The 15,000-nt window shown below is 40.4% G+C and overlaps 2 protein-coding genes across 2 annotated transcripts in view; one reads left to right on the top strand and one right to left on the bottom strand.

Moving 5' to 3' along the window:
* Positions 1-15,000, top strand: part of LOC143031050 (BTB/POZ domain-containing protein 6-B-like) — a 554,488-nt gene that overhangs the window by 190,982 nt on the left and 348,506 nt on the right. The gene's annotated exons all lie outside the window — the stretch shown is intronic.
* The window catches only part of LOC143031047 (BTB/POZ domain-containing protein 6-A-like), a 248,449-nt gene continuing 244,193 nt past the window's right edge, over positions 10,745-15,000 (bottom strand). The window contains exon 8 of the mRNA XM_076194420.1: positions 10,745-10,959. Coding sequence (XP_076050535.1) covers positions 10,860-10,959 — 100 coding nt within the window. The 3' untranslated portion in view covers positions 10,745-10,859. The remainder of the gene's footprint in view (positions 10,960-15,000) is intronic.

Raw genomic sequence — 15,000 nt, 5'->3', positions numbered from 1 at the left:
GCGGGGGCCCCCACAGACACTCAGGGGAGCCCCCAAAAGAAGAGACTCGGGGGGCCTCTACAGGAGCGGCGCGGGGGCCCCCACAGGAGCGACCCGGGGGCCACGACAGGAGCGACGCGGGGGCCCCCAAAGGAGTGACGCGGGAGCCCCCAAAGGAGCAAGCGACGTGGGGGCCCTCACTGGAGGGACGCGAGGGCCCTCACTGGAGGGACGCGAGGGCCCCCACTGGGGCGATGCGGGGGCCCCCCACAGCATCTCCTCGGGGCCCTCCACAGGAGTGGTTCGGGGCCCCCATAGGAGCGACTCGGGGGCCCCCAAAAAGAGCGACTCGGGGGCCCCCCACAGTAGCGACTCGGGGGCCCCTAAAAGGAGCGAATCGGGGCCCCCCAAAAGGTAAAAACATAACTTGAGAGAATGCAAAGAGCAATTACGAAATTGGCACCAACACTCTCACAACTATCATATGAGGAGAGCAACAGATATCAGTTCTAGGAACACTAGCTTCAGTGACCTCTACCAAGGCGAGCTTTGGTCGAAAGCGGAAAGGCACCTCCCGGGTTTCGATCTCGGGACCGTCGGGACGCAGTCCGGTGACCCTAACCACGGAACTACCGCGACATGTACGAAGGAGGAGGAGGAGACAAGCAATGGCACGGATCTGCTACTACGGTGTGCCATCACACCACATTGCCGTGTAAGGAAGAATGGGAATCAGAAATATGTTGTATACTTTACATCGAGCCCATTTGGACTTTGTATAAAAGCTCGCCTGGGCTCTTGTTCTTTGAATTCATGTTTGTGGTCAAATTCATCTGATAAAGTGCTCATAATGAAACGACGATATTCACACCGTTAAGTGATAATGGAAGTAAACACGCAGGTACTTAACCTGCTGTGAGAAAAAAAATAAATAGAAAAAAAAATAAGACGAATGGCGCCAATTCCGTCGAGTCAGAACGTGGCTGCAAGTTCTGCAGGACGGCGGCGGGCGTCGCGTGGTCAGCGCTGGGCAAGCAAGCGACATGACGTCGTCGCCAATCCTCCGCGTTCGTTTTCTGTGGAGTGTGAAGAAAATATCGCATTCGAGTTGATGAATATATTGATAAAAACATCAAAACAAGTATTGTTATTAGGCTGAATGATAACAATAAAAACGAGGGAAACTGAATTAAGCCAAGTGGGGTTGGAGTCGTGAAGGGAAAGTGAAAAGAGGACTCGAGTAAGCTATATAGCTTTTAGATGCGAAGAACAATTGCAGCAGGTGTTTAATTATACAGTGAAAGAGGGAATACGATAAAAACTGCACTCTGCTCGTTTGCCCGACCCCATCGCCGCAGTGGTGTCCCTCAGGAATTTTATTCTGGCTAACGATACATTATAATTTTCTTTTTATTGTAATGAGTGAACCGAGAAATGTCAACAAATAGAATAAAAAAGTCATACAGATAAGCACCGAGACTGATCCCATTGAGACGACATGCGCGTCTATATATGGGCTACACTGAAAACGTGGCAGTGCAGCACTCCAACGTAGAATTCCAGTGAAGTGTTTCAGTGGGGAATAAATATGGAAAAAAGGTTAACTGAACCGCATTACAGCAAAAGCATTTTTGTGATATTTGTGATTAAGAGATCAAAAGCTTGGACAAGCAACAATGAAAACACAAATAATGAATATACACTGCTAAAAAGAATCTGCGTACATAAAAGTTTAGGGACAGAAACAAAACTATTACATTGAGCTGAGGGTTTTTTGACCCTTCTCTGTATCTGTGGGTAGGTGTAATTACGTGCATGTACGTGATTCACCATGATGCTGGATCGCACAATGAGAGAGCTCATGTAATGTGCCCGGTCTATGGGTAATGCTGTGACAAAAAAAAACAAAAAACGCCCAACTCCCCGCCCACTAGAGTTGGAGTGTCGCCCCACAGCGCAATGATACTGAATTTATTTCAGCCTTGGGCGGGATTCGAATACGGACCACTGGAGAGCAGTGGCGAACACTACCACTGTGCCGTCAAACCGTGTTGGATTAGATATGTGTGAGTGTGTGTGCGCGCGCACGTGTGCTGGTGTCAGGCAGCAGCAGCAGCAGCAGCAGCAGCACATTCGCCCCCTTTCTTTGAGGAGAGGTCGCTGTGGGTTCGCCGTTAATTAATTGATGCAGATGACGACACTTGTTGTGGTTGTGGGTTTTTTTTTCCGGGACCAGTGTCCGTGCGTTAGGTGCTGCGTTAGGTGCTACGTGCTGCTACGAGGAGGAGGAGGCCCGGGGTGGGTCGCCGCCCTTCCTGGAATGATGATGATATATGTACAGGTCAACTCGAGGGACCGGTGATTCGGTGCTGCTGCAAGATGGACGACACGAGAGAGAGAGAGAGAGAGAGAGAGAGAGAGAGCTGCCGCCCGTTCGCAAGACGACCCACTGAAAGCCCTCTTCTCACTCAACTGGCCTCCTATCCAGGCAGCAGCAGCAGCAACCCCCCCCCCCCTGTGGAGGTGACTGACTGACTGACGCCCGGCCTCAAGGTTGGTCGAGCGGGCCCACTTTCTCAATCTGTTGTCCAATGTTGGTCCAGCGGGCCCACTTTCTCAATCTGTTGTCCAATGTTGGTCCAGCGGGCCCAGTTTCTCAATCTGTTGTCCAATGTTGTAGGAGTTTGTGGTGGCCAGGAGAGAGAGAGAGAGAGAGAGAGAGAGGGGGGGGGGAGTTGGTGGTGGCCAGGAGAGGAGAGAGGAGAGTTGGTGACTGAGGAGGAAGAAGAGGAGGGAGAGGAGAGTTGGTGACTGAGGAGGAGGAGGAGGAGGAGGAGGAGAGGGAGAGAGGAGAGTTGGTGAGTGAATAGGAGGAGAGAGAGAGATGAGAGTTGGTGACTGAGGAGGAGGAGGGGGAGGAGGAGGAGAGAGAGGAGAGTTGGTGATTGAGGAAGGAGAGAAAGAGAGAGGGGAGAGTTGGGGATTGAGGAAGGAGAGAGAGAGAGAGAGAGAGAGTCGAGTCTGTGACTGAGGAGGAAGGGGAGAGAGATGGAAGAGAGTTGGGGATTGAGTAGGAGGGAGGAGAGATAGCCACGAGTTGGTAGACAGCAGGTGCAGGAGATACTACTACGGGGACATGATCCAGGTTTGGGAACTAAAATGGGAGATTAAGTTCGGTTAAGTGGGTGAGGTACTCGCTGGGTGTTCTGTATGTGGGGGTGGGGGAGGGAGAGAGAGAGAGAGAGAGAGGGGTGAGGGAAGGGAGAGAGAGAGAGGGGTGGGAGGGAGAGAGAGAGAGAGGGGGGGAGGGAGAGAGAGGGGGAGGGAGAGAGAGGGGGAGGGGAGGGAGAGAGAGAGGGGGGAGGGGAGGGGAGAGAGAGAGACAGGGGGAAAGAGAAAGAGACAAAGGGATGGGGAGAGAGAGAGAGAGAGGGGGAGGGGGAGACAGAAAGGGGGAGGGAGAAAGAGGGAAGGGAGAGAGAGAGAGGGAGACGGGGAGAGAGAGAGGGGGGAGGGGAGAGAGTGAGAGAGGGTGAGGGGGAAAGTGAGAGACAAGAGGAGGAGGAGGAGAGAGAGAGGGGGGAGGGGAAAGTGAGAGACAAGAGGAGGGGGAGAGAGAGAGGGGGGAGGGGAGAGAGAGTGACAGAGAGGGAGAGGGGAGAGAGAGAGAGAGAGACAAGGGGAGAGGGAGAGAGAGTGGGGGAGGGGAGAGAAAAAGAGGGAGGGAGAAAGAGGTGAAGGGGGAGAGAGAGAGGGGGAAGGGGAGAGAAAGAGAGAGGGAAGGGGGAGGGAGAGACGGAGGGAGGGGGAGAGAGAGAGGGGGGAAGGGTAGGGGGAGGGAGAGAGAGGGGGGAGGGAGAGAGAGGGGGGAGGGAGAGAGAGGGGGGAGGGAGAGAGAGGGGGGAGGGAGAGAGAGAGAGGGAGGAGGAGGAGGGAGAAAGAGAGGGGGAGGGAGAGAGAGAGGGGGGGAGGGGAAGAGAGGGAGAAAGGGGGAGGAGGAAAGAGAGAGGGGGAGGGGGAGAGAGATGGGAGAGGGGAGAGAGAGAGGGGGTGATAGGGGAGAGAGAAAGGGAGAGAGAAAGTAGGTTCGTTATATTTTTGCCATTGCCAAATTCACACACACGAACACACACACACACACACGCATATATGAACACACACATGTACACACACACTTACACACATGTATACACACACGCGCGCGCACACACACACACACACACTGTATATCATTATTATTATTGTCATTATTATTATTATTATTATTATTATTATTATTATTATTATTATTATTATTATTATTATTATTATTATTATTATTATTATTATTACTATTATCATCATCATCATCATCATCATCATCATCATCATCATCATCATCATCATCATCATCATCATCATCATCATCATCATCATCATCATCATCATCATCATCATCATCATCATCATCATCATCATCATCATCATCATCATTATTATTATTATTATTATTATTATTATTATTATTATTATTATTATTATTATTATTATTATTATTATTATTATTATTATTATTATTATTATTATCATCATCATTATTATTATTATTTGCTGTGGATGTGCTGTGGATGTGCTGTGTCTTGCGACACTGCTTCTGACCCAGGGCGGTGAGCAGGGTGCAGGGATGACCCGTCATCCAGGAGGTGCTCAGATGAGAGGGAGGGTGGGAGGGGTGTGGAGTGTATTTAGGGATGAAATGGGTGGGAGTGTTTTTATGCCTTTCCCTTTTTAGATACCTCCCTTGGAAGGGGGAAAAAGCCTTGGTATATGTATGTATGTATGTATGTATGTATCATTACTATTAATATTATTTTGTTATTATTATTATCATTATTATTATGAACACATACATGTACACACACATGTACACACACACACGCGACCAGTTGACCCGTGTCAGGAACATGACATATGAGACATAGGGGTGACACGTCCACTCTCAGATTCCACCTCTCTCTCTCCCCACTCTCTCTCTCCCTCTCTCTACTCTCTTTCGTTCAAATATTTCTTTATTGCCAATAATTTATGTTTTTATTATTTCCAATATTCATAAAAAAAATACGCATTTCAAAAGTGAACAAAATAATTATAGATAATTCTGGTATCCGTTGCGAATTATGGAATTTTTTAGAATGTTAAGATTTCCTAATAACGAGAACTTTTTTTCAATACTATATGATTTTTTCCTTGTTGCATTGATATTTATATATATTGTCTTACTAAATTTCTTCTGATGATATATCGAAAGAATTATAAAGAATATAATGTGCTAGCAAACATCACTATCAATATCAATCTTAGCGGTAGAAGTAATTAAAACATCGTCTTGTTATTTTTGTGCAAGTATTAATTTTTATATACATATAGTTTTGATAAATTCCTCTTGATAATACGTCCAAAGAACTATAAAATTGAATAATGCTCCAATACACAAGTATTACTTTCTATTTTAATGTTAGAAATTATTAAAATATAGTCACATTTTTATGATATTTATATTATCGTTCAATGTGTGCGACGACTATGACGTCACGCAAGGCGCGCATGCACAGAACAATGCAAATGTGTTCGGGCCGTGACGTAATGTCGCCTTTGAATGAGAGCGAGGAAGATTCAAAGCGGCTTTGTTGTCCAAGACTTTTTGAAATCATTGTTCTGTTTGTTGTTTTCTGTAGTAGCTAACGAAGCCATTAACATAGTTGGAATTTGGGAACAATAATGCCCTTATATATGAATGTTTCTTTTGTTTAATTATGTAGTTATTCATATATTCGTTTGGGAATACCACAATAGATGTTTGATAATGATAATGATACATACATATATCAAAGGCTTTTTCCCCCTTACAAGGGGTAATAGTAACAATAATAATAATAATAATAATAATAATAATAATAATAATAATAATAATAATAATAATAATAATAATAATAATAATAATAATAATAGTAATAATAATAATAATAGTAATAATAATAATAATAGTAATAATAATAATAATAATAATATTATTATTATTATTAGTCATTATCATTATTACTATTATCATTATTATTATCATTATCATTATTATGGTTATTATTATCATTATTATTATTATCATTATTATTATTATTATTATCATTATTATTATTATCATTATTATTATTATTATTATTATTATTATTATTATTATTGTTATTATTATCAGTTATTATTATTATTATTATTATTATTATTATCATTATTATTATTATCAATGATAATAATAGTAACAATGATGATGATAATAACAATAATAATAACAATAATAATGATAATAATAATAATAATAAAAATAATAATAATAATAATAATAATAATAATAATAATAATAATGATAATGATAATGATAATAATAATAATAATAATAATAATAATAATAATAATAATAATAATAATAATGATGATAATAATAATAATGATAATAATAATAATAATAATAATAATAAATACAATAATAATAACAATAATAATAATGATAATAGTAATAATGATAGTAATAATGATAATAATTACTTTTAGTAATTATCTTTAGTAATGGCCATTAGGTACCCCGAAAGGTAATAAGACCACATATCAAGGTTGGACGCTGTAGTGGTGTTAGTGTGCAGGTTGTTGCAGCCCCTAAGTAGTCCATGAGCATAATCCATGATATTGGCAAAAAGAGGAAAATAATTTTGTAAATCGGAATTTTTCACCATACGCCAAGAATACAATGTACTTTAACATGCCAAAAGCCCAAGAAAACGTATTGGAACTTTAACTCAAAAATCACGTCCAAGTACAGGCCACCTTTGTTATGACGTGACCCCTTCATAACCTGTAAGCTCGTGTAGTATATATATATATATATATATATATATATATATATATATATACATATATATATATATATATATATATATATATATATATATATATATATATATATATATTAGTATATTTTGGCAGTAAATTTTCTTGTAGACATGTCTTGTTAAAGACCAATGCTAATTCAGTTTCAACTATCTTCTTAGTTGTTTTTTCCATTCTTCTTATATGTTTCTTATAGTCCAGGGGTAGATTAAACACAAGTCTACCGAGATCCATGGTATATTGACACTAATTATATAAATACAATCGCAAGCTTTCGGTTGTTACATACAACCATCTTCAGGCAGATAAAATGACAGGAAAAGGTCCATGTCAATTATTCTAAGGAGTTACAAAATGACAAGGCTTTATGGTTCCAGTGAGATGGAATTAGGAGAGGTTCGGGTCAGATCATAATGACTGCGGGGGTGGGAAACTGGACGGTGAGGTGGAATTGGGAGAGGTTCGAGTCAGATTATGACGGGGGGGGTGGGGAATTGGACAAGGTGTCCGTTGATGTTATATGTCATATTGTCGAGGGAAATTTTGTCCTGGTGTGACGGATTCTTTGTTTAAGAGTAAGGTGCCTAATGTGTTTGTTTGTATGTTGATGATTGGTGTGTGTTGTGAAATGTAGACTTTCTCCAGGATGTGTAGTTTTTTGTGATTGTTACAGTGTTTGAGTATTTTGGTATTGTTAACTAGGTCTTGTCTTGTTGGATTTCTGTTGTGATATTGAGTCATATGTTTCCGTATGCTACCATCGCGGGCATGCATTGTGAGCCTACGGCTGAGCGAAGTAGTGGTAACACCAATATAATTCATGTTAGGCAGAAGTTTGCAACCTTCTTCGGAGCAGGAGTATTGCAAACTTCTGCCTAACATGAATTATATTGGTGTTACCACTACTTCGCTCAGCCGAAGGCTCACAATGCATGCCCGCGATGGTAGCATACGGAAACATATGACTCAATATCACAACAGAAATCCAACAAGACAAGACCTAGTTAATTAACAAAACCAAAATACACAAACACTGTAACAATCACAAAAACTACACATCCTGGATAAAGTCTACATTTCACAACACACCAATCATCAACATACAAACAAACACATTAGGCACCTTACTCTTAAACAAAGAATCCGTCACACCAGGACAAAATTTCCCTCGACAATATGACATATAACATCAACGGACACCTTGTCCAATTCCCCCCCCCCCCCCGTCATAATCTGACTCGAACCTCTCCCAATTCCACCTCACCGTCCAGTTTCCCACCCCCGCAGTCATTATGATCTGACCCGAACCTCTCCTAATTCCATCTCACTGGAACCATAAAGCCTTGTCATTTTGTAACTCCTTAGAATAATTGACATGGACCTTTTCCTGTCATTTTATCTGCCTGAAGATGGTTGTATGTAACAACCGAAAGCTTGCGATTGTATTTATATAATTAGTGTCAATTATACCATGGATCTCGGTAGACTTGTGTTTAATCTACCCCTGGACTATAAGAAACATATAAGAAGAATGGAAAAAACAACTAAGAAGATAGTTGAAACTGAATTAGCATTGGTCTTTAACAAGACATATATACATATATCTATATATATACATATATTGGTGTAACGCGGGAAGATATTTTGTTTAAGGCATATTGAATTGTATGCAACAGCAAATTGAGCTCTGTTGAGTTTCCGATGAAGATTTCTCTAAACATGGAGAGGTAAAGAAAAAACTAAGTTGCCGATAGAAGCCATCTAATGGGTGGAACAGAATACAAGACGTTTGGCAAATGGCAATTAGCTTTTTCAATTGTAACAAGAACATTTTTTTTTTTTTTTTTTGTTATTCGGTGGATAATGATTATCTACACACGAGCTTTTCTCCATTCGGAGGCCCGTAAGTGTTGAGTACTCCAGGGCTTTTTGCATTGCCACCAGCTCCGTCTGTAGGGTCGAGCAGTGGTCTGATGTGCGCCAGGCGGCGGTGTAGGTTGCGGAGTATACTCCTGCACCTGTTATGCCGTTCTCCGGGTCGACAGTGGCGTCAGTGTTGCAGACAAAACCACCCTGGGCCTCCGTCGCCTGGATCGCTGTTCGTGCAGCGTCTCTCAGTTCCCCTGGTGAGCAGTGATTCTTTGCATGTGGTAGTTGTGTGTGGTTGAAAGTAGTTCTTGGGGATGCCCACGGGGATGGAGGTCGGTATTTCAGGCATGCCCTGTCTGGCTTCAGAGCCTTTAGGTGCCCTTCCATGCCTGTCACGCGGATTTGGTCTCCTAGGTGCCCGACGTATGTATCTGGTCGTGGTAGGTCCGGGTGCGCGTCCAGGTGAGCCTTGAGTTTAGTCCTGAGATGTGAGTCCCTGTCGCTCAGCAGGGCCTTGGCTGCCGCGGTGCAGTTCCGGGTCTGAATCAGTGGTGGTATGCCAGATTCCATCTGCAGGTTGCTTTTTCTGGGGTTTGTTTATGGGGGTGTTGGAAAATGATAAATACATTAACATCATGGGTAGAGGTACCACTTGGCTGAGATACGTGGATGATATACTCGTAATAACACCAAAAGACACCAACATTGAAAACAAAATGAGAAGGCTTAACGCAGTTCATGAAGACATCCAGTTCACAGTTGAAAAAGAGAAAGACTGCAAACTCCCCTTTTTAGATGCACTAATACCCAGAGGCTCTAATCATCTTAGGTTTTCAGTGTACAGAAAGCCTACTAATAAAGACGATTTTGTTCACTTTTTCTCAGCCCATAGTAAACGAACTAAAACTGGTGTCCTTATAGGCTTCTTTCTTCGAGCCTACCGTATATGCAGCAGTGAACTCCTTGAAAACGAGTTGTCTTTTATCAGAAAAACTTTTAAAGAATTAAAATATCCAGGCGGCCTGATAACCAAAACAGAAGGCAAAGCTAGAAAAATCCACGATAAATCGAACGCCCAAACCAGCGGACCAAACGACCAAGCGTCCGGATCAAATGACCATACAGTAACAAAAAACCTAGTCACACCGCATTTCGTTACTGTACCTAATTCTGATAAAACCGAAATTATTGATAGATATTTACTGAAAGGTGGCATAAACATCGCCAAGGTATCATGCAATAAAATAGGTAAAATGTTTAAAAACCACACTAATGACAACAACAACCTCAGTGTGATCTACCGCATTCCATGTAATGGCTGCCCCTCGGCTTACATCGGTGAGTCAGGTCGAGGAATCGAGAAGAGAATAAACGAACGTAGGAATGATTTAAAAGCACACAGAACGTCCAACTCCCTGGTCCGCCACCTCGAAATATGCAACAACCTTCCCGAATGGAGTAAAGTTGAAATTTTACACAAAGGATTACAAAAGAAGATGAGAAAGACAGTTGAAGCTGCACCTATAAATGTCCAAGAAAATAATGACGACAGAGAAGAATTTATATGCCTATCTAAAGCAGCCAGTCTCTTAATGATTAATGCGCTAGAAAAGACCTGACACTCGAAGCTTCACAAGTTCCCCCACTACGGGTATAAATGTTGTGACCAAGATGTTCTGTAACAAGTTCTCTGAGGAAGGTTATAATAACCGAAACGTAAGAACAATAAATGTATTCTTAGCCCATCTTCGTTTACCCTTCCCCACCTATCACTCTCTCATTTGTCTTAAACAATTTATCAACATATATATATATATATATATATATATATATATATATATATATATATATATATATATATATATATATATATATACGTGTGTGTGTGTGTGTGTGTGTGTTGATAAATTGTTTAAGACAAATGAGAGAGTTGGGTCAAATAAAATTTTAAATGATACGTTGTTATAAGTGAAATGCAGAAGATTGTGACATGTTGTCGTTGCTTGTAACACTGCGCATCATATGATGTCGTGACGTCATGTCTCTTCTTCTGATTGGCTGCTCCTCAGTCGTGACGTCATATCTCATCTGATCTCTTATTCTGCTTGGCTGGTCCTCAGTCGTGACGTCATATCTCTTCTGATTGGCTGGTCCTCAGTCGTGACGCCATATCTCTTCTTCTGATTGGCTGGGTGACTGTTTCAAGTAAACAAGATGACAAACAAGATTATCAGAATTTTATAAGCACATATATATATATATATATGTATATATATATATATATATATATATATATGTATATATGTATATTATATATATGTATGTATATATATATATATATATATATATATATATATATATATATATATATACACACATATATACATACTTTTAGGGTACATTTGGTACGCCTGTCATGACATCCTCCGTGATTGGCAGGTAGGAGTCACGTGACTAAATTCAAATATCTTCGAATCCATGGAACATCATAGTAATTTTCCTCAGGATAGCTCCAGCCGATTTTGTCTTTGACTTGAGGTGTTATTTTGAATATTTCATATTAATTATTTTTACTATATCTTTTGCAAAGGCATTTTATGAATAAGAAAATCGTGTATATATGTTCGGTAGGGTGCGAGTGGCGAGAGGAGAAGTTTCATATTGTTATCGTCGTCGTTGTTTTGTCGTCTCAAATTTGAACTCCTTAAGTTTGACTTCGTCTTTATTTATTTTCCGTTTGATGGTGGGTAGGATTAATGGTTGGTGTATGTATTCATCTGAATAAAAAATTCTAGCCCAGAACGAAAAATATATAAACTACAATATTATATATATATATTTCTTTATGTTGATATTGTAGCTGTGGCCATGAAATAGGGAAACGAACAATGCTGTCCACGTAGATTTGATAATGATAATGAAGACAATAAAGATGATGATGATGATGGTGATAACACCTAAATGAAAATTGTAGAATTAAATTGGGTCGAAAATTGAGAGAAAAAATGTTGAGGCGAATTAAATGAGAAAAATATATATATATTTTATATATATATATATATATATATATATATATATATATATATATGTATATATATATATATATATATATATATATCGTGCGTCTTAGTAATTGGAAATGCAGCTACGTCATGTCAGTTATTTGAATATTATCTATTTATACTTATATACGGGTGGGAGTAGGTATTTGCCTTTTGATTTGGCTACCTCCCTTATAAGGGGGAAAAAGCCTTTGGCATATAGATAGACTTGTTGTTGGTATTTGTGAAAGTTTATATTCACTACGCTGAATTGAGGTTGGTACCCCTGACAGCGTGATGACGTATGTTCAACTTGAATATTTTCCCGCCAAAAGTAGATGAATAAATAAAGGAATAGATAAATAGAAATATAAGTAAATGAAACAAATATATTAGGTATTGAATATATAAGCAGAGTAAAGAGATAAGATAGGTAAATAGATAAATAATAATTTTCTTTCGGAAATTCTCCAACGTCTTGTTGAAATCGTCGTCTATCTTGCTACTCATTTCATTATCATTTGTTTCCATAATTCCTTTAATTAGTATAGGACTAGTATTTGATAACAAATCACTAAGAATACTCGTGTGTATGTTTATGTACGCATGTGTGTATATATGTATTTGTGTTTGTTTGCCGTATCTTACACCGTAAAGTTGGTAAGCCTGTCTCTGTGTAGACACCAAGGAAGACATAATTATCGGGTCTACGACAGAACGTCGAAAGACAGAATGTCGAATGGTCAAAATGTCGACACGACTGATGGTCGAATGCGACATATGTCGAAATATGCATTTCACTAATTATTCGGTCATGTGTGCCTTTTATATTAGTGGCATTTGACTAATCATGACTGAAAGAGGTTGTTTGAAGATGGATATTGTTTTAAAGAAAATCAAACTCTGTAATAAAGACCGATATTTCCTAAAATACTCGACCCGACATGGCCGCCCGGCATGGTTTTCTTAACATAACAATGAAGATGAAACAACTTAAACAACAGTCACTTACACCAATTCAATTGCAATTAAATTAATCAAAAGACTATTAATGAAACCATAGTGAACTGCGATTGCCTTATTGAAGTTGATAATGGAATCACACAAAAGGGGGAACAAAAGCCAAAGCAGTTAGCTGTTTAAGTCTCTGTGTAAAATCGCTGTCGTTCACGTACATTTCACGCAAACCTAAATCCACAACCTTTCTCCAGTGCGCTTGAGCAAAGTGAAAGAAACAGGCCTGCCTCGACCTTTTGCACAGGCAGGATAGGATCCTTTGCAGCTTCCATCGCAGCGCGCTCAAAGTCACTTCTGTAAATATTAACTTTGAGATCCAGACCACGTGGTGATGCAGCTTCTTGGATGGCTAAGAAGATACGACGATAAGCGTCTTTAGTTTTCTTGGTTGTCAACACGAAAAGGAGAGGAGGCAGCATTTGCCGCCCCATCACTGGTGCATGCAGGGTGTAGAGTTGATAAAACAATCCTGGGGAGACGTCAAAAGTGCCATCGCCGTACCATACCGAAGAGTTTGATAAATGTCTCAGGTTGTTGTTTGAACAGAACACTATGATCCGCTCATTGTCGCCAAAACTGATATCAGCCACGATCCAAGGGTCCTTTTGTTTTGTCTTGATGTAAGGAGGATCAGGTTGGGTAAGGTCTGTAACACTACGAGGGAGGTAAGCCCGGCTGGTCTTTACGACGACGCTGCCAGCCTCTGAATCATCCTTTTGATGCTCGAATCTTCCGGAAGATATCCACGAACCTCTTCTGGAAGATGGCGGCTGGAGAGTTCTTCTTGGCATATTATCCGCGACGTCGTCCCTTCCAAAGTTTCTTAGGCGATGCGCCTAATCCTGGACATCGATTGCTGGACCTCAACCTTTGCAGGATTTGGCCCATGTATATTGTGAGCTTTTGTGGTTACTATCACATCATCAACAGTTACAGCTTTTCCTGAACAGGCACGGTCCTCGCAGCGCCAGTATATTTTTTTCCTTAACACACTTGTTTTTAGTGTAAAGAAAACCTTCGTATGAAAGTTTTTTTCCTCCTTTTTGAGCAACGAAGAATTCTGCCATGTTTTCTTTGTGTTGTATTCGAATGAATGTAATGCAAGAATTGATTTTGAAATCAGAATATTCACTTTATGTACAGTCAAGAAAGTTAGTTAGGAAAGGTGACCCAGTTTTTTGGGGGGATATTTTATGTGCACTTAATTAGGAAAAGACAACGTTTTTTTTTGGTGGACATTTTATGTACACTTAATTAGGAAAAGGCAACAAGTTTTTTGGTGGATATTTCAGTTGTTGAGCGTGAACACAGGTTAGCATTTTTCGGTGATTTTATGTACATAATCACGTGATATCTGAAATTTCGACATTTTGTCTCAGTCGACATTCTGTCGTTTCGACATTTTGTCTCAGTCGACATTCTGTCGTTTCGACATTCTGTCTTTCGACATTGTGTCGTGCACCGTAATTATCCATACATATATGACATAGACATAGACATAGAAGGGTCCCGGAAGAGGCTATTGAGCCTGTGACTCCGGCTCTAAATGACTAAATCTTAGGTCATCTGGGGTCTAGTGGTCACTGTGGTCTAGGTGTTTGTTATTTATTTGAGCTGTGTAATCGAATATTTGATCTTGATGTTTCCATACACTATCCAATCTCTTTTCAAAACTCACAACTGAATTTGCATTCACAACATGATCAGGAATACTATTCCAGTTGTTCACAACACGACTGCAGAAAGTGAATTTCCCCCTTGTCCAATCTTGGGCGCTGCTTGTACATCCTCTTGGTGGGTCCTCGAGTCACTGAACCGGCAAGTTCAATCAATAATCCCCTGCTCACTTCACTATCATATAAATTGTTCACAATTTTAAAGGTTTCTATCATGTCCCCTCTTGATCTACGGTATGATAGTGTGGGAAGGTCTAATTTCCTCAATCGTTCAGGGTAAGGCAAATCCTTCAGGCTAGGGACCAACTTTGTTGCTCTTCTTTGAACTGCTTCCACAGCCTCAATGTCCTTTTTCTTGTATGGACACCATACCTGATTAGCGTATTCCAAATGTGGTCGGACTAGTGCAGTGTATAATGACTTGAATATGGTCTCGTTCAATGTTACGAAATTTCTTCTTATTAGCCCAACTAGTCTATTTGCCTTATTGATTTTCTCAGCCA

The sequence above is a fragment of the Oratosquilla oratoria genome, chromosome 12, assembly GCF_046742065.1.
Source record: "Oratosquilla oratoria isolate Oo_2021 chromosome 12, ASM4674206v1, whole genome shotgun sequence".
NCBI lineage: Eukaryota > Metazoa > Arthropoda > Malacostraca > Stomatopoda > Squillidae > Oratosquilla > Oratosquilla oratoria.
This window is presented reverse-complemented; position numbering and strand designations above follow the sequence as displayed.